The following is a 24,509-nucleotide window of genomic DNA, read 5'->3' as shown; positions in this document are numbered from 1 at the left end:
TTTTACTCGTGTGCAACTACAACAAGTAAACAATTAAGTACCTAAGTCAATGTCCAATAAACCATCCTCACATGTGGATTTTTTCTTTAACTGGCTGTTGGGAGAATTCATTTATACACCCGTTGTATCCTTAGCAAAAATATTTTAAAATTAGAACACAGATTTGTTGGAGAACTTGACAATCCTTGACAATCATTATTAAATGAGCATTATACAAATGTGCGTTGATATTTTTAATATGTACCTTAATTGTAATGTATATATATAATTGCTTTGATATGGATGTTCATTTGAAGGAATTGAGGAAACTATGAAGGATCACAGAACAACCAAAGATACATTTGGGCATCTGCTATTGGTAAAGATTAACGAATACAGTAAGTGTGAAGCTTGCACACACACGAGAGAAAAAAATCTGTTTAAATTCACTTTATTAGACTGACGGTGTGTATAGCAGAGGATGGTTTCGATCCATCGACCTCTGGGTTATGGGCCCAGCACGCTTCCGCTGCGCCACTCTGCTGACAGCTGTCATAGGGTGATTCAACACAACTGCTCTATCTTTGCTTTCTAAAAGTGCGCCCGAGATGAAAAGTCTAAACGGTAAACGCAGACGTCACTTTGAGCACTTGGTCTTTTATAGTACAAATATCACACGCTGCACTACATGGGCGTGTCTTCAAGATCGTTGAGAACCAAACCTTCTGCTTTCCCAAGCAACTGATTTTTCCTCCTTAATTCACAAATCTTCAATGAGAATCAGTGAAACGAAAACCAAACACATGTGCACACTCGCGTCCTAGTGTGAAAGAAAAATGATGGAAGCATTTGAGAAATAAGAAGAGTAGTCTGAACAGCTCCAGTCTATCAACTGCTCTACAAAGTGATCGCTACTTCCACACCCAGTTTATAACACTGAAAATGATTCAGGAAGCACAGCAAAGTTCTAAAAGCAGTGGTTGAAAAGCGTCTAGATACATAAAATGACAATTTCTCAAAAGTAAAATCTTCAGCTTTTAAATATTGTCATCCACATATTTTCGTTTTTCTCTTTTTTACATAACACGCTTTCGAGAAATAGACTGTCTTGTAATGAAGGCTGCATTAGAAAATGTGTATCTAAATTAAAATCGGGTTTATGACTTCTGCGTTTTTCAGCTTTCTTAGCGCTTGGGTCTCGATTCAGATATTGTAATGAAAGCAACAGGGGAGTAAGTTTTCCTTTTCTAAATCAAAGGTGATCTGCTCACAAGGAAGTATAAAAACTTCAGCGTTTACTTTTTGAAGACCGCAAATTGTCGAAACACTATTGCTTCATGAGCTAATAAGTAACGTTTCTGAGCACGCATTGTATTACTAATGCTGTTATTAATAAAAAAAAGCTTAAATTCACATAATGGAATTTGGACGGCTCAAAGTAGTCTATTCCTTGTACAACTAACTTGCCCGCTGAGTAGAGTTTTAAGCAACGGCAGCAGATATAGCAGTAATAGCAACAGCGTAGAGTGTCACAATACTCTATGAAAGAATTGCGGCTTCAGATCGTTTTGTTCTGTTGAAGCTACCTACAGGCTCCGAATTGTTGACATTGGCTGTGATCTTCTTTTTTCAGGTTTCATGAAATTCTTCACATATTTGAAATATTTCATTCGGGTTCGCCCAATACACGGTGCAAACCGTACCTGCAGCAGAATTCTGTGGCACATGAAGCCCTTTTGTTTGCCGGTTGTAAGGATTGAGGTGCGTACTACAAATCGAGCAAGCGAAAAGAAAATTAAACAGGAGTCTTTTTTTGGATTGCTAATCCACTGTGCTCTGCTCGTCTAGGTTCAAATCCCATCCTTGTCATAGTTAAGGCCTGAGACGTGTGTGTTTTTTCTAAACGGTGTTTGCATTTGTTTCTTCTTTTACTCCTGTACTAGAGCAGTAATATTTCTAGCGGTGGAAGAACATGGTATCACATGCTGACAGCAGGAACACGTGGCCACAAGCTGCAGTACATTGGTTTTGGAACAGCAATAACTTTCCTGTGGAGACAGGTGCGCCGGTATTAATACAGCGCTTTCGAGCGGAAAGAGTTACAAGAACTGACTTAAACTTACCAGTTATGTTCAATAGCTAAAAACACAAAACCAACCTCTTCAGTGGTTGAATCTAAATAACAGAAGCCAATGCTGCCATCAAGGAAAAAAAAAATCCTGAGTTATGTAGTTTTGAGACTACATATCTGACTTTCAGTTTGAAGCAGTACAATGGATTCTAGGTCACATTCGTTCTTGATTCAGGATATACTGTATATGAGTGTGCTAATGGTTAGAACTGTGTTTACATGAGGTACAAACGGTAACATTTTCATTGCGAGAAGAAAGTCAGTCCGTGCGCATTTCTCAGCATGCACATTGTCAGGAAAACTAAACCCACAGTGCCAGCAAACCTTTCGAAACATCGCAAACATCGTTGCTATCTCGTAATTAGGAGATAATTTGGTATTTATTAATTAAGATTTTTTTCCTGGGTGGCAACAATGCGCCTCCGCAATAAATCATAGACTCTGCTTTCAAAATAGCTGCACCAGGCACTTGGACACAGATAAACACAGGGATTTAAAATTCAGGAATATGAATGGTCAATTGCTTACAGTTGGGTTTTTACGTTTTCTTATTTAGCGATTTGTGTATCAATCTTTTAACAATTCATTAAAATGCTAACAACATGTAAAATAAAAACAACAGCACCGTTAAATGAAGGGGAGACAGGTAGTTTTTTTTTTTTACAATCAGATTCCAATCTCTAATGCTGTGTGTGAGAGCTTAGGTAACTTTCCTTTTCTCACATTTTCTGACGACTATTCCAAAGGGGCACCCTGTCAACTCCTAATACTTTGTATGTTTGATTATTGTCGTTTTATTTAGAAAAAGTTCAATATTGATCATAACTTAAGAAAATTATGATCACGAATAAAAAAAGGGGCTAAAGATGTGAGTGGCTCTTGAATCAGAGCTGGGCGACACGGGCTTCTGTTCTGATATGGTTGTACGAGAAGCAGGAGGCATCGCTTCTCTCCAATGGAGCATGAGCTGAATCAGGAGGGAGACATTTTGTATGCTCGTGCATATGTTAACGCATGACCTACATCGTAAAACTAAATTAAAAACTAACATTAAGTTGTCAAAGACATTCATTTATATACAAACAAGAGACAGACATAGCAATGGTTCTACATTAACTTGTCCTACACTGATCAGACTAATTGAAATGTATGAAAGCCCGTTTCTGCCAGGGAGTTAAAAAAACGCGCTATGGTATCGCAGAATTCCGACTAAGTAACTCAAAATTGCGACTTGGTAACTCAGAACTCCGACTTTATATCTAAAATGTTCTTTAGCTCAGCTAGCAAGGCCTGGATTCAAGCCAATACAGTGAGGCACGAAGTAGGGTGGGAGCGGCGAGGGCACAAGCCCTAGAACCCGAATCCGTTACAATAACAAAAGGACAGACAATGAAATATGGGCTATTTCGAAGTCGCAAATGTGAGATATAAAGTCAAAATTCTGAGTTTTTAGGTCGCAATTCTGAGATACCATAGTGCGTTTTTTTTTACTCCCTGGCGGAAACGGGCTTCCATTGGTTCTCAGTGCTGCGAAGCAAAAGCAATCTCTGAGAAATCAGACAAATTTTTATCAGAACATGTCAAAAGCTGATCAGTATTTCTTTACTGGAAAACAAAGAAATGCTTGTATTACACATTTTAATATGACATGCAATTACACATGAAAATGAGTAAAATTATTTTCATTGCAGTACGTGTTGATAGAACAACCCCCTCGATAAAAGAAAGTGTGGACGGACGTGTCGCATGTTCCGTACTCTGTCTGACAGCGAGTTTAACACACTGTCCTTGGAAATTAGAAACTAATTGAACAATAAATTAATCTGAGCTAATTTTACACGTGTGGGTGATTTAATTCTGTCGAAATTACGTGGAACTCCTCCGCTGGGGTCAGATACACACGGGAAAGTGTTCAGGCGGCTTCACGGAGTCCCGCCTCTGACTGGAAGCAGGTTCTAATTAGACGCTGAGAACAATCCGGGTCTCTGTGTGTAATTGATTGTGTTGATTGAGCGGTAGTGCGACCATGTGTGTGGTAGCATAGTCCTACTAGTATAAAAACCTAGTCACCGCGTTCACACTTTATGCTCTCTTGCTTCAACACAGTTTGGTGGTTTATGTGTCTTACTTCTGTAGCAGTTTAGCGGGACGTCAATTTGGCAATGCGCTCGTTTCTCTTTGTGCTGTGCCTGTGCGCAGGGGCCGGGCTCCCCGCACTGATCTCCGCCGGGCCGGCTGGCTGGGACTCTCGGGAATTAGCGCTCCAGGCCGACCTCCCGGCTCCTGAAGACGCAGCCCAGTCGGAGGACTTGAACCTGGCAGATGCGCCCTCCGAAGACCTGTCTGCAAGCGAGAACGACTCGCAGTCCTTGGCTCCCGACTTTCGCCGCCTTCCCGTGTCCAGAGACGCGTACTCGCCGTACTTCGACAAGGAGAAGATGAAGCCCGAAGCCGGCAGCCGCCCCTTACCCGCCTACATCAAGAGCGTCCTGTTTCCTCCCCAGCGAGGGCGGCAGCCGGCTCGCCCGGCCATCGGGGGCACCCGAGGAGTGGCTGTGTGGTGCGACTCCAGCAGGATGTACGTGAGGGTCAGTCGGCTCCTGTTCGGCTTCAGCTGTCGGCCATCGGAGGTGACCTTGGGCAACTGCAGCGTCAGCCGAACCACACGCAGTTACTTCTACTTCATCTACGGGCTTCACGAGTGCGGCACCGAGCGATCGGTAAGCGGGTCTTCATCTACAGGCAGTGTATCGATGTGAGCTGTAGGGCCAGTATCGGGGTTGCCTTTCCTGGGAATATCCCTTCCTCTGTGACCCTGCAGGTTGTCCAGGGCCGCCTGGTGTACTCCAATACTCTCCGCTATGCCCCGCCCTCCTCCAGTGCACCTGTGCATCGCTTCATTCCCTTCTCTGTGCCGGTCAAGTGCTCCTACAACAGGTAGGCAGGGCTCTGCTGCTGCTGAGAAGCCACTGAGAAAGTGTCCAGAAGCCCCTCATCCCCTCTGTCCTGCAGGTTCCACTACTCCTACAAGGTTGGCTATGTCCCCACGTGGGCCAGGAGAAGGACCTTCTTCAAGGACCTGAAGAACAAACACAGCTTTGTGCTGCTCACCACCAACTGTAAGCTCCTTGAGCGAGTGGCTTCACCTGCCTGCAGGGGGTGCTGTGTGCAGGTGTAATGCTGCCTCTCTCTCCAGCCCACTGGGTCCGGCTCTCTCCCAAGGATGAGTACTTCCTGGGTCAGCCCATGTACTTCCAGGCCACTGCCTACTTTGCCACAGCGGAGCAGAGGCTGTACATCCACTCGTGTTACGTAACGGGGAAACCAGACCAGCACTCCCAGCCCCGTTTCCCCGTGATCGACAACTTGGGGTACGGCCCCTTCTGGGAGGGGAGGTGGGCAGGAGCCCTGAGAGCCTGCAGGGGTTCATCCTTGTCCTTGTCCCCAGGTGCATGGTGGACAGCAAGGCAGATGGCTGCCTGTCCAGGTTTGTCCCCTCCAAGCAGAAGGATGTGCTCCGCTTCACAATTGATGCCTTCCTCTTCCAGAAGAAGCTGTCCAGGAAGGTACTGCTCTCAAAGGCTGCTCAGCCTTCTCGCTCTACTGATCCATTGTCTGCTTTCACAGCCATGATCTAGATGTGAACCAGACTGTGGCAGCTGTAGTGCCTAGAGCTGCCAGCTTGCCTTCACTGATGGCAGAAGGTCCTTCTCTGTCCCTCTATTGGCCTTGATCCCTTAATGCTGTGCCTTTCCCTCTTGCAGCATGAAGTGACTGAGCTGTACATGCACTGTGTCATGGCTGTGGCTCCTGCTAAAGCAACACCAGGGACCAAGTCCTGCACCTACAACAGGGAGGCTAAGAGGTACTTCTGCAAGGAGCCTGCTGAGGGTGCTCTGGGACATGCCAGGTTTAGGCCTCACCTGTCCTCCTCTCTTCCAGGTGGGAGGAGCTGTATGGTGACCATGAGGTCTGTGCCTGCTGTGAGTCCAGGTGTGCTGGCAGTCGGAATGAAGGTGGGTCTGGTTCTCTATCCCTTGTGGATGCATCTCTGCTCAAGAGACAACCATGCTTGGACAACTGAGGAATGATCCCGTGCTGGACAAAGGGACTGTTTAGATGAGTAGACTGTGGGTCTCTGGGTATAGCGGATCCCTCACTCCTGGGTGTTGCTTGTCCACAGGTACCAGGAGCCTGGTGACCAGTAGTCGGGTGGCTGTGGCACCAGTAGAAGCTCCTCTGGATGTGGGAGCTGACTGGACTGAGGATGAGGAAGGAGACCCTCAGAGCTCCAGTGAAGATGCTGAGAGCACCAGTGAGGATGTGGAGGGAGCAGAGGACTTTGGAGATGTTGGCCAGTGGACAGGTAGGGTCTGGCAGGAAGAGCTCCTGTAGGGGTGGTGTCCTGCAGTTCAGCTGGATTGTTCTCCTTCTTCCTCCACAGGTGCCTGAATGAAGGCTCCAGCCTGGCCCTTGTGACTCTCCTGCCTCCACTTGCCTTGTAATGGCAACATCTCAATAAAGCTGTGAAAGACCCTTCTGCCTGCCCTTGTTTCTTTATGGTTTATAGGTTTGAATGGGGTGGAGGAATTCAAGGGAAGTATTTGTGGGGGTTCCCCTTTCAAGAATGCTTCCCATATTGCTGCCAATGAGGACTGAAAATGGCTGGAGTAATAAAGCGTTGTACTGGGGGAAGATGGCCGCACTATTCCTTGGGCAGGGCAGTGTGCCTTTTTTTTACTGGGGGAGAGACAGAGGTGTTCAATATACTGGAAATCCTCCCGTTTCTGAGAGGGGTAGTGCTTATGGAGTGTGAGTTGCTACTGTTGTGCCCAGTAAGAGTGAGATCTGGTGTCCTATTCTAGGCTGCACAGACTGACTAAAAGAAACACAAGGAAGGAATTGTCAACAGGGGCTTGGTGTAAAGTAGGCCTTCCCTTCCTTAGCAGAGGAACAATACTGGTGCGCAAACATCAGTGAATAATGGTACAGTTAGAATCTTGGAGGTCTTGTCTTATGGGTGTTGATTTCACAGTATTGGACAGTTATGGGAAGTATTAGGATTGAGACAGGAGATCCCAGTACTTGACTGGCAAGACAGGTGTTCACAACCACCTCTATCAGCAGCACAGACTGTGTAGATTGAGACTGAACGCTTACTACACAAAGCCTCTCCCCTGTTTCAGTGTCCCATGTCATGAATTTCAAGTGAATCCTAGTCTACCTTTGTGACTACCTATAACTTGCACAAATCCTGCTGGCCCACAAAGGCTGTCAATTTTTAGCCCTACTGCACTGCCCTATTAAAGCTTCAAGGATTTAGGATAAACTATTTTATATAATGGTTCCAAAGGTGGCTTCTCAAAGCACTTGAAATAATTACAATAAGAATACACAGGATAAAACAATTCCAATAGACAGAGGAGAACATGGATGGTGGTACTAAGGAAAGTAGAAGCAGAGGGCTAAAGAATGGAACCAGTTCAGTAAAGGCTCTTCTACAGAAGAAGGTGTTGAGTCTGAATTTGAAGGAGTTTAGGGAAGGTGACTCTGCTATCCCTGGGGAGGGAGTTCCAGAGCTTGGGGGCATAACAGGAGAAGGCCTTGTCACTCATACAGTGTAGACGGGCTTTGGGGACAATTAGGAGACCAGAATTAGAAGAGTGAAGGTTATGAGGTGGGGAGTAGGGTGATAATAGATCAAACTGCTACTGAGGTGCAACTGAAATGTGACGGCATGTTCTACAATTTATGCAAGAAAGGGTAATGTTAGGCTTTTATGGACCGTTGGTACAACAGCAGTGCTCAAGGATTCATTTCTAATATTGAGGACAATGGGTTATATACCCATCGTTCTTACCAAAGGATCAGGGACCTTTTGCTATATAAAAAGACTCCTTTCCACCACTAATTTATACAGGTTTGGTTCATTTGGGTTTTATCAGTTAAACATTTCAGTGAAGTCATTGTCCTGCTCGCGGCCGAGCCCGACACACTGTACCGTCTGGTTTCTGTCGCTGGGCGCTCACCCTGCGGTCCATATGGGTCCTAATGCCCCAGTATATGGTAGTGGCAATTTCCCTAAGGAAACAAATACTCCACATTAGTCTGAATGCCACATTCTTCATTGGTCCCATTACATCACAGAAAAACAAAACTACTCACTCTTTAATCTCGTCTAATCCAAGACGCACCGAATATCACAGTCTTCTTTTAACACGCGTGCTGTGATTCCTCTATGTAGCAGAAATGACAACCGAGGAGCCGAGAGATTATTTCAGCATTTCGCGTCTGAACGGAAAACACAAACGACCAACTTGGAAAGACTTGCTTTTGACGCTTTTCAAAGCCTTCTTTGTGCACGACGACTGCGCCACCAAGCAAACTACATAAATATGAGAAAACACGCAAGAGAGTTGTCACTCAGAGTGTCGAAGGGTCGATGTATACTGGGGATCAGTTGAAATGCAACGTCAGGACGAATTATGTCACACGAAGAGAGCACAGCCCTTTCCGCCCTGCCGCGTGTGTCTCGGTAACTCGCTGTGATCGTATAGTGGTCAGTACTTTGCGTTGTGGCCGCAACAACCCCGGTTCGAATTCGGATCACGGCAGATTAGGGGCGTCTGCTTTTCTACTCGCACGAATGAAGGCAAAAAAAAGCCAATCGATGTGAACGAACGGCGCTTTACAGAGGAGTACTGCCTGACTGATCGTTCATGAACGACAGAGGCCACTCCGACCTCTTCTCGGTTTTCTTCAATGACTTACTAAGGATCTTCTTCACATTCGCCCATGCAGGGGAAGCCAGTTACACCAAAGCAAACGCAGGAAAGTGCATTTCAAGCAGAGACCAGGAGGGACTTGTTTACACCGAGAGTGGGCGGAGAATGGAACAATGCGCCCAGCCCTGTTGCTGGAGCCGATTCTTGATGAGCTCTTAGGCTCACTAAGAGGCCACCGCTGGATGCTAATCTTTCTGTTGTTCTTGCAGGTCCTGCGCTGCTTTTGAGCCGACAGAGCTCGTCCTGGTTTGCCGGCACAGCCCAATTGCAAATGATCGGCTCCGCGTACAGAAGGAACGTGCGTTTGGTACAAGAGTGCACGAAGGCACCGGAAATACATTGGGAACAAATGACCGGTCGCTCAAGACCTCTGTGAAGTACAGGAGCGTGCAAAACGAGGCTGTTTCCACCCGGTCTCGAACCGGGGACCTTTCGCGTGTTAGGCGAACGTGATAGCCGCTAAACTTCGGAAACCTGCAGGGACCGCTGCTGGTGTCTCGCTTGCGTTTCGGGCTGAGAAAGGGACGCGTCACTTTAGGCAGGGGGCGCTGGAGAGAGGAACAAAGGGCGCGATGAAACAAAATGCCGAAACCCGGGATCGAACCAGGGACCTTTAGATCTTCAGTCTAACACTCTCCCAACTGAGCTATTTCGGCGGTGCGCAAAGCCCACAGCCACCTGCTCCAGCCTTCCTGTGTTGTGGCATGAGCGCACCAAGAGTAGCGGGAGAGTGTTGCAGGAATGTCACTCAGAAGGAAAGCCACCCAGCTGCGCGCTCTGAGCTCTGTCCAGCGCATCTTCCTCGCATGGACTCCTGCCTGCGACGGGCAGGAAACAATTAGCAAGAACAGAACGGCACCCCATGGGTGTCTCATGACCGCACCTTAGGTTGTGACACGTGCAGGTGTGAGGGGTTGCCGGGCTACTTTGGAGCAGAGCTTGGGCGGAGGGGGGGCGGGAAAGCAGACAAAGAGGTGACACCTCAAGGTCTGCACGATCACAGCTCTCCGCCGCCCCAGGCTTCCGCTCGATAAGCTACTGGACACACCCGCCCCTCCTCACACAGACCGTGGAAAAGCCCCCGAGTGGGAGGGCTCGCTCTTCCTCCCAGGAGCTCTTGGACACGACGCCCAGACAGGGCGCGGGGAGCTGCCGCCTGCAAACACGACTCCAGGCAGGACTCCACTCCGCAGGAGCCGCAGAGCAGAGGAGATGAGGGCAGCTTAGCTCCTGTGCAGAGACCTGAGCTGTTGTTGCTGTGGATGCTGTCTTTTCTGCACTCGGGGTAGGAGTGAATGTTGAGTTGCCCTTAGAAATGAAGCAGAGCACTTCAACGGCACGGGTGTGTGTGTGTGCGCCCTGGTGATTCTGGGAGACAGATCGAACCTGGGCTAAAAGAGAGGGGGCTTAGCCCTCTTCCATTTGCTAGTTCAAAGTTGTACAACCCATTTGTATCTGCTAGGCGGCGCAGTCGTCGTGCACGAAGAACGCTTTGAAAAGCGTCAAAGGCAAGTCATTCCGAGTTGGTCGTTTGTGTTTTCCGTTCAGACGCGAAATGCTGAAATGAACTCTCGGCTCCTCGGTTGTCATTTCTGCTCCGTAAAGGGATCACAGCACGCGTCGGCTTCCAGCATGCTGGGTCGGGACACAATGCCGGGGGTTGGAGAGAGCGATGTCTTCCTCGTTAGTATAGTGGCAAGTATCCCCGCCTGTCACGCGGGAGACCGGGGTTCGATTCCCCGACGGGGTGTAGCTTTTCTTTCACCTCCTTAGAGAAATGACTGCCTTTCACTTCTCTGTTTTCTTTCACAGCGTCGTGCACCTTTTCATTGCTCTCGCTTTCAGAGCCTCCGCACGGCACACGACTCGACATCAGGAAGCACATTGAAGTGAAAGCAGGAAGCGCTGCGACATGCACTGTGCAGATCCCGCCACACTAAGAGGTGAGTGGGTCTGTTCGATCACAGCGCTAGGCGAATCCCCAATCCCCTTTTGTGCCTGGCGACAAAAGATGTCTGTTTCCGCCCAGTTTCGAACCGGGGACTTTTCGCGTGTGAGGCGAACGTGATAACCACTACACTACGGAAACGGTGGTAAGACGTGCCCAGCGGCCCAGCCCTGAGCTTCGCCAATGCGATTCAGCTGCTTCCAGTGCCTTTATTGGAGTGCGCTGATGGACCGTGCTCTCTCTCCAGAGACCAGCACGCCTGTCATGGACGGAGCAGGAAAGGCGGCGCCACATTCTACAGCCCTCTCCACGCAATCGACGAAATCGGGCTACTGAAGTGGAGAAAATCGCCTCTCCAGAAAGTGCAAATATCATCTTGGAGACTATAAATCCTATTGCCGAAGGTCAGCCCTGTCTACCAGAGTAACCCTCCCACGGCGATGATCAGCTCGTCTCACACGCGAGAAGTTTCGGTTGGAAACAAGCGCCCCCTCTTCTCGCACGTTTTGCACGTTTGAGTAGTTTTAATGCGGTTCTTTCGTACACGGTGCTGATCTTTTGGAAAGCAGGAGGCAAAACCGAGTCGAACCGCCTGGGTGAAAACCAGGAACCCTAACCGCTAGACTATATGGCAGCGAACAACCATGCTGTTCCCGGCATCATGCAAGCAAACTACATAAATATGAGAAAACACGCAAGAGAGTTGTCACTCAGAGTGTCGAAGGGTCGATGTATACTGGGGCTCAGTTGAAATGCAACGTCAGGACTTTTCCGAATTATGTCACACGAAGAGAGCACAGCCCTTTCCGCCCTGCCGCGTGTGTCTCGGTAACTCGCTGTGATCGTATAGTGGTCAGTACTTTGCGTTGTGGCCGCAACAACCCCGGTTCGAATCCGGGTCATGGCAGAATAGGGGCGTCTGCTTTTACTACTCGCACGAATGAAGGCAAAAAAAAGCCAATCGACGTGAACGAACGGCGCTTTACAGAGGAGTACTGCCTGACTGGATCGTTGATGAACGACAGAGGCCACTCCGACCTCTTCTCGGTTTTCTTCAATGACTTACTAAGGATCTTCTTCACATTCGCCCATGCAGGGGAAGCCAGTTACACCAAAGCAAACGCAGGAAAGTGCATTTCAAGCAGAGACCAGGAGGGACTTGTTTACACCGAGAGTGGGCGGAGAATGGAACAATGCGCCCAGCCCTGTTGCTGGAGCCGATTCTTGATGAGCTCTTGGGCTCACTAAGAGGCCCCCGCTGGATGCTAATCTTTCTGTTGTTCTTGCAGGTCCTGCGCTGCTTTTGAGCCGACAGAGCTCGTCCTGGTCTGTCGGCACAGCCCAATTGCAAATGATCGGCTCCGCGTACAGAAGGAACGTGCGTTTGGTACAAGAGTGCACGAAGGCACCGGAAATACATTGGGAACAAATGACCGGTCGCTCAAGACCTCTGTGAAGTACAGGAGCGTGCAAAACGAGGCTGTTTCCGCCCGGTCTCGAACCGGGGACCTTTCGCGTGTTAGGCGAACGTGATAGCCGCTACACTACGGAAACCTGTAGGGACTGCTGCTGGTGTCTCGCTTGCGTTTCGGGCTGAGAAAGGGACGCGTCACTTTAGGTAGGTGGCGCTGGAGAGAGGAACAAAGGGCGCGATGAAACAAAATGCCGAAACCCGGGATCTTTAGATCTTCAGTCTAACGCTCTCCCAACTGAGCTATTTCGGTAGTGCGCAAAGCCCACAGCCACCTGCTCCAGCCTTCCTGTGTTGTGGCATGAGCGCACCAAGAGTAGCGGGAGAGTGTTGCAGGAACGTCACTCAGAAGGAAAGCCACCCAGCTGCGCCCTCTGAGCTCTGTCCAGCGCATCTTCCTCGCATGGACTCCTGCCTGCGACGGGCAGGAAACAATTAGCAAGAACAGAACGACACCCCATGGGTGTCTCATGACCGCACCTTAGGTTGTGACACGTGCAGGTGTGAGGGGTTGCCGGGCTACTTTGGAGCAGAGCTTGGGCGGAGGGGGGGCGGGAAAGCAGACAAAGAGGTGACACCTCAAGGTCTGCACGATCACAGCTCTCCGCCGCCCCAGGCTTCCGCTCGATAAGCTACTGGACACACCCGCCCCTCCTCACACAGACCGTGGAAAAGCCCCCGAGTGGGAGGGCTCGCTCTTCCTCCCAGGAGCTCTTGGACACGACGCCCAGACAGGGCGCGGGGAGCTGCCGCCTGCAAACACGACTCCAGGCAGGACTCCACTCCGCAGGAGCCGCAGAGCAGAGGAGATGAGGGCAGCTTAGCTCCTGTGCAGAGACCTGAGCTGTTGTTGCTGTGGATGCTGTCTTTTCTGCACTCGGGGTAGGAGTGAATGTTGAGTTGCCCTTAGAAATGAAGCAGAGCACTTCAACGGCACGGGTGTGTGTGTGTGTGCGCCCTGGTGATTCTGGGAGACAGATCGAACCTGGGCTAAAAGAGAGGGGGCTTAGCCCTCTTCCATTTGCTAGTTCAAAGTTGTACAACCCCTTTGTATCTGCTAGGCGGCGCAGTCGTCGTGCACAAAGAACACTTTGAAAAGCGTCAAAGGCAAGTCATTCCGAGTTGGTCGTTTGTGTTTTCCGTTCAGACGCGAAATGCTGACATGATCTCTCGGCTCCTCGGTTGTCATTTCTGCTCCGTAAAGGAATCACAGCACGCGTCGGCTTCCAGCATGCTGGGTCGGGACACGATGCTGGGGGTTGGAGAGAGCGATTTCTTCCTCGTTAGTATAGTGGCAAGTATCCCCGCCTGTCACGCGGGAGACCAGGGTTCGATTCCCCAACGGGCAGTAGCTTTTCTTTCACCTCCTTAGAGAAATGACTGCCTTTCACTTCTCTGTTTTCTTTCACAGCGTCGTGCACCTTTTCATTGCTCTCGCTTTCAGAGCCTCCGCACGGCACACGACTCGACATCAGGAAGCACATTGAAGTGAAAGCAGGAAGCGCTGCGACATGCACTGTGCAGATCCAGCCACACTAAGAGGTGAGTGGGTCTGTTCGATGCACAAAGAACGCTTTGAGAAGCGTCAAAGGCAAGTCATTCCGAGTTGGTCGTTTGTGTTTTCCGTTCAGACGCGAAATGCTGAAATGATCTCTCGGCTCCTCGGTTGTCATTTCTGCTCCGTAAAGGAATCACAGCACGCGTCGGCTTCCAGCACGGTGGGTCGGGACACGATGCCGGGGGTCGGAGAGAGCGATGTCTTCCTCGTTAGTATAGGACCTGTCACCTGTCCCCACCTGTCACGCGGGAGACTGGGGTGCATCAGGACGCGCCTTGAAGTGAAAGCAGGATGCGCTGTGACATGCACTGTGCAGATCCCGCCACACTAAGAGGTGGGTCCAGTGGGTCTGTTCGATCACAGCGCTAGGCGAATCCCCAATCCCCTTTTGTGCGTGGCGACAAAAGAAGTCTGTTCCCGCCTGGTTTCAAACCGGGAACCTTTCACGTGTGAGGTGCACGTGAAAACCACTACACTACGGAAAGGTGGTAAGAAGGTGTCCAGCGGCCCAGCGTGATTCAGCTGCTTCCAGTGCCTTTATTGGAGTGCGCTGATGGACCGTGCTCTCTCTCCAGAGACCAGCACGCCTGTCATGGACGGAGCAGGAAAGGCGGCGCCACATTCTACAGCCCTCTCCACGCAATCGACGAAATCGGGCTACTGAAGTGGAGAAAATCGCCTCTCCAGAAAGTGCAAATATCATCTTGGAGAATATAAATCCTATTGCCAAAGGTCAGCCCTGTCTACCAGAGTAACCCTCCCATCTCCTGCAGCGATGATCAGCTCGTCTCACACGCGAGAAGTTTCAGCTGGAAACAAGCGCCCCCTCTTCTCGCACGTTTTGCACGTTCGAGTAGTTTAATGCGGCTCCTTCGTACACGGTGCTGATCTTTTGGAAAGCAGGAGGCAAAACTGACACGTCCCCATACCGGGAATCGAACCCGGGCCGCCTGGGTGAAAACCTTTAATCTTAACCGCTAGACCGGAGCAAGCAACCGGGCATCATGCAAGCAAACTACATAAATATGAGAAAACACGCAAGAGAGTTGTCACTCAGTGTCGAAGGGTCGATGTATACTGGGGCTCAGTTGAAATGCAACGTCATGACTTTCCCGAATTATGTCACACGAAGAGAGCACAGCCTTTTCCGCCCTGCCACGTGTGTATCAGAAACTCGCCGTGATCGTATAGGGGTCAGTACTTTACGTTGTGGCCGTCCTGATGTACCCCGGTCTCCCGCGTGACAGGTGGGGATACTCGCCACTATACTAACGAGAAAGACATCGCTCTCTGCTTAGTGTGCAAAACACTTACTTGCAGCATTGTGGGTGCTGTGGTTTAAATGCTATTGGTTTGTGAACAGAATACCCCTATCCCAGTGCATTGTGCCACATTAAATTTAACGCACGAGAAAAAGAGATTCAGAACGCAAAGCTGTGTCAGTGTTCTGTGTAAAAAATCGGTTTGAACATCACGGGAGCTGTTTTTAATAAGCTGCTGAGTAAAGATTATTGAAGCACTTACAAGTTCTTTTCAGAACAAAGGACAAGTGGAGAAGCAATTAACAAACAAGCATTAGCTTTATTCGCTTACAACAACACAAAACCAAACACAGGATTTACACACACATGAGGAGACTGACGGAACACGTACACACATTTAGGGTGGTAATTACCTAACAATACACTATACTTTTACAGGACTACACAGGGCACTAGAATTACTAGGACATTATTTACACAGGTAGGGTGCTGGTCATCGTGCTGACCCTCAGACTCTCCCCGGCTACCACTCCCAGCATGCCCAGCGGTACTACGAGCGCCTAGGGGCGATTCCTCCTCACCACCAGGCGAGGGCGTTACAATATGGACTCCCAGGAGGCTCCCATACTTCGGATTCTTGCGTTCTTATCAGAACATACTGATGCGCAAACATATTCATTACCATATTTCAAAGCATTGGAATAATATATGTCGTACAGCAACACAAAAACAGGAAGACAAGTATCACAGCTACTATAATCGGTGTTAGTAACTTAAAGAAAAACATTCCCCCTGGCCCAAACAGTGATTCTAACCAGGAGAGAAATGGGTGAGGCTGTAGAATGAGGCATTAAAACACATACATAACAAGATGCATTAAATTTCTTTAACTTTACAGTATGATTTATAAGTTTATACTCATATCCCCCTCATTATCAGTTTCATTCAGCCAGTTTGTATACAAAGAGGCTTCGCATTTAGATTCTTCCTCTTTCTGGGTGGTGACAGGCTTCCACATAAAAAGGAAAAAGGCTGGGCACATCAGTCCCAAGCATGTGATCCCCATCTATCCCTGTGGAGACATCACTCCTGCGCGTTGCTCAGTTCGTTTGTGACCTTTTTACAGTGGGAAGCATGAATTCAGGGCACCCTTTCCGTGACTTTCACAGCAGTCGCAGTGGTCAGCAGCCTTGCTACGGCCCCCTCCACCTGAGTGAACACCACTTCTTTTTCCTGAAGTCTTTCACCAGAAGAGTAATAACTCTTAGAAAAATCTACACATTGTTCCACTGCCTCAGCTGTGCCATTTTGCAGAACAATTCTAGCTGAAGTTGTAAAATTTCTCATTGGCCCGTTCCTGCAAAACATCTTATTATGAACAAACAAATCATAATAATAATGTGCATCTAGAGGAATCACTCCCAAGGGTAACCCCCCCTTAAAACTATATTGTTCTACCCATCAGGTTCTGCCACTAGATAAGAGAACCTTTCCCATGAAATCATTTTTTGACCTTCATGATCCCTTCAGGGCGTACAATAAGCACAGAAGCAGCAGCTTTAGTCCACATGTTTTTCAAGCAGGATATTAACAGTATGATCATAACGAATAATACCAGACACACAAATATGTATTGAACCAGAGACCCTCTCCAGGTTCCTAGCACAGACTGTAGCCATGCACCAATGCCCCAATTATCTGGATTATAATTATGATATATATTTTTCTTCATCATAGATGTGCTTTGCTAAGTCATTCATTTGCTAATAATTGTCTAGAATACAAGTACTGTTTAGTCTTTGCTCACCTAAACAGCTGTCTATCACCCTAATAGAGAATGGCCTAAAACTGTGATTATAGCGAGGAGCATACAGTTATTTCCATTCTAATACATCTGAGTTACACTCAGACTAAAAGCAGGGCTATTTACCCATGCCAGTAAACCTAAATAATCACCTCTATCAAAGGGGATTACTCCCATGAGCATCTTTTATAGCAATACAATCCCAACATGAGCTCCGATTATTATTTGTGGCTGACTGATAAAGTATTGATTCCATATCCCCATTTTATCAAAGTAAAACTCATTACACTTAACAGGTACACTGTCATCCCCCCTCAGGAAGCTCAACAAACACAGAAACAGTTACAATATAATAATTAATGTTCACTCAGTCTCTGGTGCAGTGGTTCGGTGTTGGCGCAATGCGTAGATCCAGCGATCTCATCCTGTCACTCAGATGGCAGAGTCGGTAGTCAGTTGCACTTGATATGGTCCTTCCCAGCAGGGTTGCAACATCTGGCAGGGTATATCTTCCTCACCACACCCACTCGTCAGGTATCAGGTCGTGTCTTCCCTCTACTGGAGGTCTCCAAGTGTCCAGCACCTGTTCACCAGCCCCGTGCACCACTTCAATTAACAACCTACAATACTACAATAGAGAATTAGCAAATTCAACAATCCATTAGCCAAATTCATCCCTCCAGGAAGTTTTGTTGATTGGCTTGTGATGACATCAAACAGGCTCTATTACACAGTTCTGTTTGATCCAGCCCGCATTCCATGGCGTTCCTTCAGTCTGATGTCTAGTCGATCTTTTAGAGTTCTGTTCCTTCATTGCACTGTTCCAGCAGACTGAGGGTGATCTCAGTCCATCTCACCCCGAATAATGCAGCCACAGCCTGTCCCTTGATCATAATACAAGCGGTAGGTCAGTGCCCACCGAGGGCTTATCTCCATCATCAAGTGTTTGGTAGACACAGAGGCAGTGACAGCAACCCACTGGGAAAACAGATGATAAGAGCCAAGGTTTCCCTTTACAATTGTAAATTGTAAACATTTGCTACTGCGTGAAAGGTTTCTCAGGAGCAGGCCTTTTGAGCTGTAGCACCTGCACCTGAACTGTAGTTGAGTTCCTTTGATAAGCATCACATTGAGTTACCACATAAGTGGCTACTGCTTCAAACACGGTCCCCACCCAGGTGTCCGACAGAGTGCATTTGTCGAGCTACAAAGGGCATTAGGCTGTGAGGGCATGCAGAGCGTCCAGTGTGCTGGCAGCACCACACTCTTTTCTAACCATGTCCTTTTCTCTGCTTTAGAGGCCTCAGCCTGAATATCCTGTAGCTGTCCCCTTTTCACCAACAGAGGTCTCACAGGGGTCTCAGACTCCTGTTCTACCTGGACTGTGCACCTGACAGCTACATCTGCAAAGTTGTTCCCTCGAGTTACTGGAAACATTTCTTTATTATGTGATTTATACTTTACCACAGCTACTTCAGCCAGTAGCTGCAAAGCTTCTAACAGTTCAGAGACAAACCCAGCATTCTTGACTGGAGTCCCTTCCATGTTGGGGAAATCCCTATTCCTTCACTGCCATCCAAAATTGTAGCATACACCAAATGTATATATACAGTCTATATAAATTGCTACAATTTTCCATTTAGCATATTTACAAGTTTCAATTAAATATTTTCATTCGGTCTGCTAGTTCTACACCAGATTATTCACAGTTTATACAGCCAGGCAGGTAGCCTGCACAACACATAAACACGGCCCCTTGGCCACCGCATCAAGGGGTCCTGAATAATAATAACCCACCAGACGATGCCTATCTCCATGCTCCTGCACCAGCACAATGGCTCACAACCCATTTCTTTCACTTACAGACAGATTACATACAGATGATCCGTCTGAGGGAATCCAGTCCAGGGCCAGTGCCTGCAAAAAAGCTTGTCTCAAAACATCAAAACCGGTTTCTGCTGCAGGGGTCAAGGCAATTTTGTCTTTAGACTGCACTACCCCCCTTAAACCAATACGTCACTGGACAAGCTCGTTCTGAGAAGGCATTCACCCTGGCTTTATCATGTAGTTGGTTTTATACTCCTTTTTTTTTCAAGATCCAGTACTTGGAGTAGCCCGGCCTTATGGATTCCCTCATTAGGTAAAACAATCACAATATCACATAACTCTATTGAGTTAGGTTTACATAAATGCTATTTCATGCAGTAATTCCTTATAAAATGCTACAGTCTGGGCCTAAAATAGGTCTGGGGTGTCCCCCACCCACATCAGTAGTTGAAACTGTACATCTTTACCCAAGCAGACTCTGACAGCTTATATTTGCTTTAAACACAACCCTTGCACTCCTTCTCCTGTAGCCTCCTGTTACCTGTTAGAAAACTTTATATCACATTTTTATGCTGTTTTAGTCTAAAAACAGAACAGCTGTGCTCCTGTGTCCCCCAGTTACTGCACACTGTAAGATTATTTCACTTTTATTTCAATCCTGAGATAAATTTAGGAAGGCTAAAGAGGGGTTTACTAGATTAAAGCTGTTAGTTCACGCACGGCTCTCGTTTCAGCTTCTGACATGTTCTTTAATTGTGAAATCAAGCCTCTTTCTTCCAATTTCTCCAAAAAACACATTTTTTTTTAGTAACTGCACACCAGCTTATTAGTAGTTTTGTCTTTGCGGTTTTATATCTCGGTATAACATGAAAGTCGCACAATAGTTTCGACAAACTGGCGGCTCCCTTTTCTCCTCCTTGGGAGTCTTTTTACCTCCCATTTGCAGCGCTCGCACTTCTGCATGCATGCTTCGCGAGTTATTAAATCAAATCTGTCTCCACTGTCCGTAATATCAGGAAAGCATAGTTGTACATTCTTGGCAACATCAGGTTTTAACACACTCAAGTAAATTTGTTTTATTACTGTGGAAGTATCTTCATTCACTTCCTTTTCATCGGCTAACCCCGAGTATACTATCCATAAAGCTATAAACCTTTCTGTAAAATCTGAAAACATCCTCACTTCCTTCTGCTGACATGCTGTTACTTTTCTCTAATCAGTTTTCGGTGGGTAATGCTCTTTCAAAAATCTCCACACTAATTCCCACCCTTCTCCCAGATTCTCTCTTAAGGCGTTCTATTTCTTCTTTCGCTGTTTCTTTTTCTGCATATATAACTTCGTTTCGTTCAGCCATTGCTTTTAGCTTTTCCATCAGGGATTTTTGCGTCTCATCTATGATATTCTGTTGAATTCTCAAATATTCCTCTAACTATTGTTTATTTTTATCCAAATATTCATACACTTTTCTACATTCCTGTTCAGCCTAAATTCCGTCTGACAGTCAATATTTCTTTTAAGTTTCACTTTGGATTAATCAAACTTTTTTTCTTCACACCAAACCATTTTCACGTCTCCCACGCGCCCCGCAGAATCCCCCAGTCGAGACAAACTGACGAACTATCACAATACAGGAACACGGACCAGGTTCCAAATCCTGGCTTTAAACACACAGTTGAATTGAGTTACCATTTTCGGCTCTTCTGCGAGTACAGTTCTAGTTACTACCTTCAGCCGTACTGCAGTCGTGTACCAGGATGCAACACCTGGATTTTTTCGCACGGGCAGGGCGAGACGCTATTCCTTTAGCAATCCCTCTTTTTCTACCCCACCTTCACAAAAGAGGCATCTAAAAACACATACACCATTAACTCATTTTTCTGTTGTATTTGCTTCAGCTTCAGGAAAACCCTGAATCCACCACAGCAACATGGAGAGGACAAGGGACTTTTTAGAAAAGAGGAGTCCTTACCTCTTTTTAGAAGCGGCCGCCTATCTTTTCCTCTCCATGTCCGTGTGGTTTAATTTAGATGGACACTTCTTCATCATTTGGGTCATGTATCCGCCAATCTGCCTCCTCCTTTTTAGAGGATGTTGTAAACCTTTAGGAACAATATGATCTAGCAACAAGGTTATGTCACTGTAATTACAGATGCAGCCATTCAAAGTGAGCGGTACAGAAACGTACCGCAGGTATGATGACACGGGGTACCGTGGTGCGTGATTGGTTGACCGACAGGGGCACTCGTGGTCCGTTGGTCTGTCGTAGAAAGACTTACTGTAAACGTCTTTACTGTGCCCGTTGTAGATATTGAATTTTACCACTGAAGGGAAATCTTAGTAGCTGAGCATAAAAAGAATAGGAGCATACTGTAACGCGTGTGAAGGCCGTAAACGATATTAATTTTGGAACGTAAACATACAGTATATAGCTGGTCTTGGTACTTTAAAGAAAAAAATACACACCAGTATTCCATTTCTCCCTAAACATTTTAAGCTTCTTAGTCTTTAACTAACGTGATACCGGAGTCAACAAGCATACTTTTAGAATTTGATTAAAAGGGAATATAATATGGAATCGCGTATCTAAAGAATTTAATAACGGTATGATTATATCCGTGTACTGCGGCAGGGCTGTGTAGGGCTGTTTCGCCTGCCTGATCATGCGAGCTGTCTTGTAGCCTACTGGTCTAGGTGTGTGACTACCAACTGGCAGGTTGTGTGTTTGAATCCAGCTGGTGCTGGACTTTTATTTTAACAAACATTTCTTCGAAAAAATAGGTAAGCGATATTATGGACAATCAATTGACTTTTATATTTCAAAATATCGCAACATGATCGATATTTGCGATATTTTGAACATATCTTCCCTTCTGACAGCGGTTCCTGCTTCTATTGTGTGTGTGTGTGCAACAGTACATTTTTATAGAGAAATGGAGGCTGGACAGTATGCGTTACAATATAAACATTTATATTGATTTAAATCGTGTTCTGATTTAAATCGCAAACGTGTGTTTAATTATGTGTTTTTTAATCATGATCAGGCTAATGCATTTCTACATTTTCTGTATGAACCAGCTTAGAGGTTCATACAGAAAGACAGCTTGTGTTTAAATTGAGTGTAAGGTAATTTATGCTTCTAAAGTCATGGTCAGTATTGTTGTACTGTGCTGTATTGTGTCACATTATTTTATAGCGTTTTTATTGCGTTATTAAATCCGGTGGCGCTGTGTTAGTTTCCTGACTCACATTATTTAAACTGCGACACTGATCATTCATCTCTAAATAAACTTTATTTTATATAGCGTTTTAAGCGAATAGGTAATTAGATTGCTCATAAACCTAATCACTTTTTCTACATAAACACAGTGTGATTGCTCTCTGAAAATGCTTTTCCTTTATTTTTAAAGTAGGCTCAGATTTCAACTATAGATCGTATTATTATAAACTTTCTTGGAAAAATGTATTTTATGTAAACCATGTTTGCTATTAATTCATTTAGGGCTAAAATACGTTCATTGTCTTCCAATCGAGTCGAGTTGACATTGGAAGCCTGCCACACCCGGACTGTTAAACCAACGTATTAGCACGTCAAAGCCCATTGAGCCAGTATTGGCTTTAGTATTTAGTATTTAGTATATTGTAACGCTTACGGCAGACAGGCACTGTGTAGGAGCCGACGCACCAGAGCAGCGCATAGAGGGAGCGTCTGCATTTATAACTTAGTTTTTAAAATTAGTCAAGCAATACGAAGCATCTCCTTTTACTTAGTGCCTGAGCATACTGCAACGCGTGTGAAGCCCATAAACGATATTAATTTTGGAACTTAAACATACAGTATATGGCTGGTCTCGGTACTTACACACATACACACCAGTATTCCATTTCTCCCTAAACATTTTAAGCATCGAAGTCTTTAACTAACGCGATACCGGAGTCAACAAGCATACTTTTAGAATTTGATTAAAAGGGAATATAATATGGAATCACGTATCTCAAGAATTTAAAGACCAGACAATCGCAAACTCGTTTTCAATAAAATTATTTTATTCATTCAGCAGTTTGTGAGAGGGACATCCAGCAGGGAGAGACACACACACCGGTTTTCATTGACAAAATTTTTTTTTTTCAATTCTTCTTGTCTAACAGGAATGTTTTGTTTGTGGACAGACTGTTAGACAAGAGGAAAAGACCGCCTCCTCCTACGAAGCATTTCGTTGATCCGATCACGAATTCTTTTCCAGTCGTACGCAGCAAGGGTTGAGAATCTCCGATTCACCATCGTACTAATGGTTTCCCGGAGATTGCAAGGCAAGGCTCTTTTGCCTCTGGACCCATCGAAATTTACAGACGTGGTCCACCCCCAGTAAATTTCAAAAGTCACAAGATTTCGAAACACGAGGGCGGCGTAGCGGTCGGCTCTTGCTTTCCCGTCTATGCCGATGCACTGCAAGTACAACCCCCCCTCCATCTCCTGGGTGATGGGTAGCAGTTGGACATCTGGGAGAATTATTCCTCCCACTGGCATCTGTGAATTCCGCTGTGCTTCCTGGGGGGAGATAGCCGGCGGGGACAGCATCAACAGATTCCTGCGCGGTGGTGAACTGAGAGGCCGGGATGGAGTGTCCTGAGGCGGTGTGTGCTCTGCGGGGGGCAGAGCTTCCGCCGGGCAATGCAGCCTGCGCGGTGGGGAGAGGCACTTTTCGGGAGACAGCTGCTCAACTGTTTGACTGCTGGAACTCTAGCCTCCCAATTCTCCCCAGTAATGCATCATAATGCTGCCGCTGCTGCCGAAATGTCTCCATACAGGTGCTGCTTCTACAGGTTGGCACCCTGGCCAGTGGCCGAGAGCAGAGACCCACGGCCTGTGGCAAAATAACATAATTCATGTAAGAAATAAAGTCACACAGTAGTATTCATCAGTCGCGGAACAGAAGTCAAAATAAACTTTTCTTTTTTTCCGTCTTACCGCTTTCTTTTTTACTGTCCTGGTGGTAGATCGTTTCGCCGGTGCGGTGTTTTCTTGAAGAACAGGCTACGAATAAATAATTATAATTGAATTTAAAATTCAAAACAGCAATAATACCTTGAAATATACGCTGTAATCATGTATTTCAGATGAAGTCTGCTGTATTTGCTTACCCTTCGCTCTTTGGAAGTTGGGGCGGCAGAAGCACCCCGTCTCTTCCCGTAAAAGGTCTTGGTCTCCATACTGTACTGTAGTCGCTGTAGTGCAGGTTCGCAGTTTTTTTTGTGATGGGAGCTCACCCAATCCCTTTGTGTATTTATGCTATATTCACATGTACGGCTAGAATGTTCATTGTCTTCCAATGAAAGGGGGGTCCCTCTTGCCGAAGTCGGGAGACATTAGAGGCTTGCCACACCCGGACTGTTAAACCAACGCATTAGCACGTCAAACCCCATTGAGGAGCCGGGCGCAATAATTGTTTTGTCCCTTGATTTACTGATCTGCATTAATTATGGAAATCGAGTTCCTGCTCTTTGCAGACGACCTGGTCCCGCTGTCGCCCACAGAACAGAGGCTGCGCCAGAACCTGGCGCTGCTGGAGCAGCACTGTCAGACCTGGGCGCCGACAGTCAATCTGGACAAGACCAGAGTTATGGTTTTCCAGAAAAAAAGCCAGACCTCAGGGAAACAGGTACAAATTCACACTTAACAACACATTAACACCTAACAACAGGAGCAGGGACGAATAAGGCCAGTACCCACTATTGTTAAACATACA

At 46.8% G+C, this 24,509-nt stretch overlaps 1 protein-coding gene and 3 non-coding genes across 4 annotated transcripts; 1 reads left to right on the top strand and 3 right to left on the bottom strand.

The window, feature by feature from the left end:
* Window positions 1-451: 451 nt before the first annotated feature.
* On the bottom strand, window positions 452-523 carry trnam-cau (transfer RNA methionine (anticodon CAU)). Its single transcript has one exon. It is a non-coding gene; the product is annotated as a tRNA-Met (tRNA).
* Window positions 524-4,196: 3,673 nt separating this feature from the next.
* LOC148664772 (zona pellucida sperm-binding protein 3-like) lies at window positions 4,197-6,646 on the top strand. The gene is made up of 9 exons (XM_088630920.1): window positions 4,197-4,830; window positions 4,932-5,047; window positions 5,123-5,229; window positions 5,307-5,481; window positions 5,559-5,676; window positions 5,875-5,975; window positions 6,053-6,126; window positions 6,294-6,476; window positions 6,555-6,646. Exons 1-9 carry the CDS (start codon window positions 4,273-4,275, stop codon window positions 6,560-6,562), a joined length of 1,440 nt encoding a protein of 479 aa, XP_088487046.1. The 5' UTR covers window positions 4,197-4,272; the 3' UTR covers window positions 6,563-6,646.
* A 2,832-nt stretch (window positions 6,647-9,478) lies between these two features.
* On the bottom strand, window positions 9,479-9,551 carry trnaf-gaa (transfer RNA phenylalanine (anticodon GAA)). Its single transcript has one exon. It is a non-coding gene; the product is annotated as a tRNA-Phe (tRNA).
* A 2,773-nt stretch (window positions 9,552-12,324) lies between these two features.
* Window positions 12,325-12,397, bottom strand: trnav-aac (transfer RNA valine (anticodon AAC)). Its single transcript has one exon. It is a non-coding gene; the product is annotated as a tRNA-Val (tRNA).
* Window positions 12,398-24,509: the final 12,112 nt, after the last annotated feature.

This window comes from Lepisosteus platostomus, chromosome 5 (genome assembly GCF_059453375.1).
Source record: "Lepisosteus platostomus isolate fLepPlt1 chromosome 5, fLepPlt1.hap1, whole genome shotgun sequence".
Lineage (NCBI taxonomy): Eukaryota > Metazoa > Chordata > Actinopteri > Semionotiformes > Lepisosteidae > Lepisosteus > Lepisosteus platostomus.
This window is presented reverse-complemented; position numbering and strand designations above follow the sequence as displayed.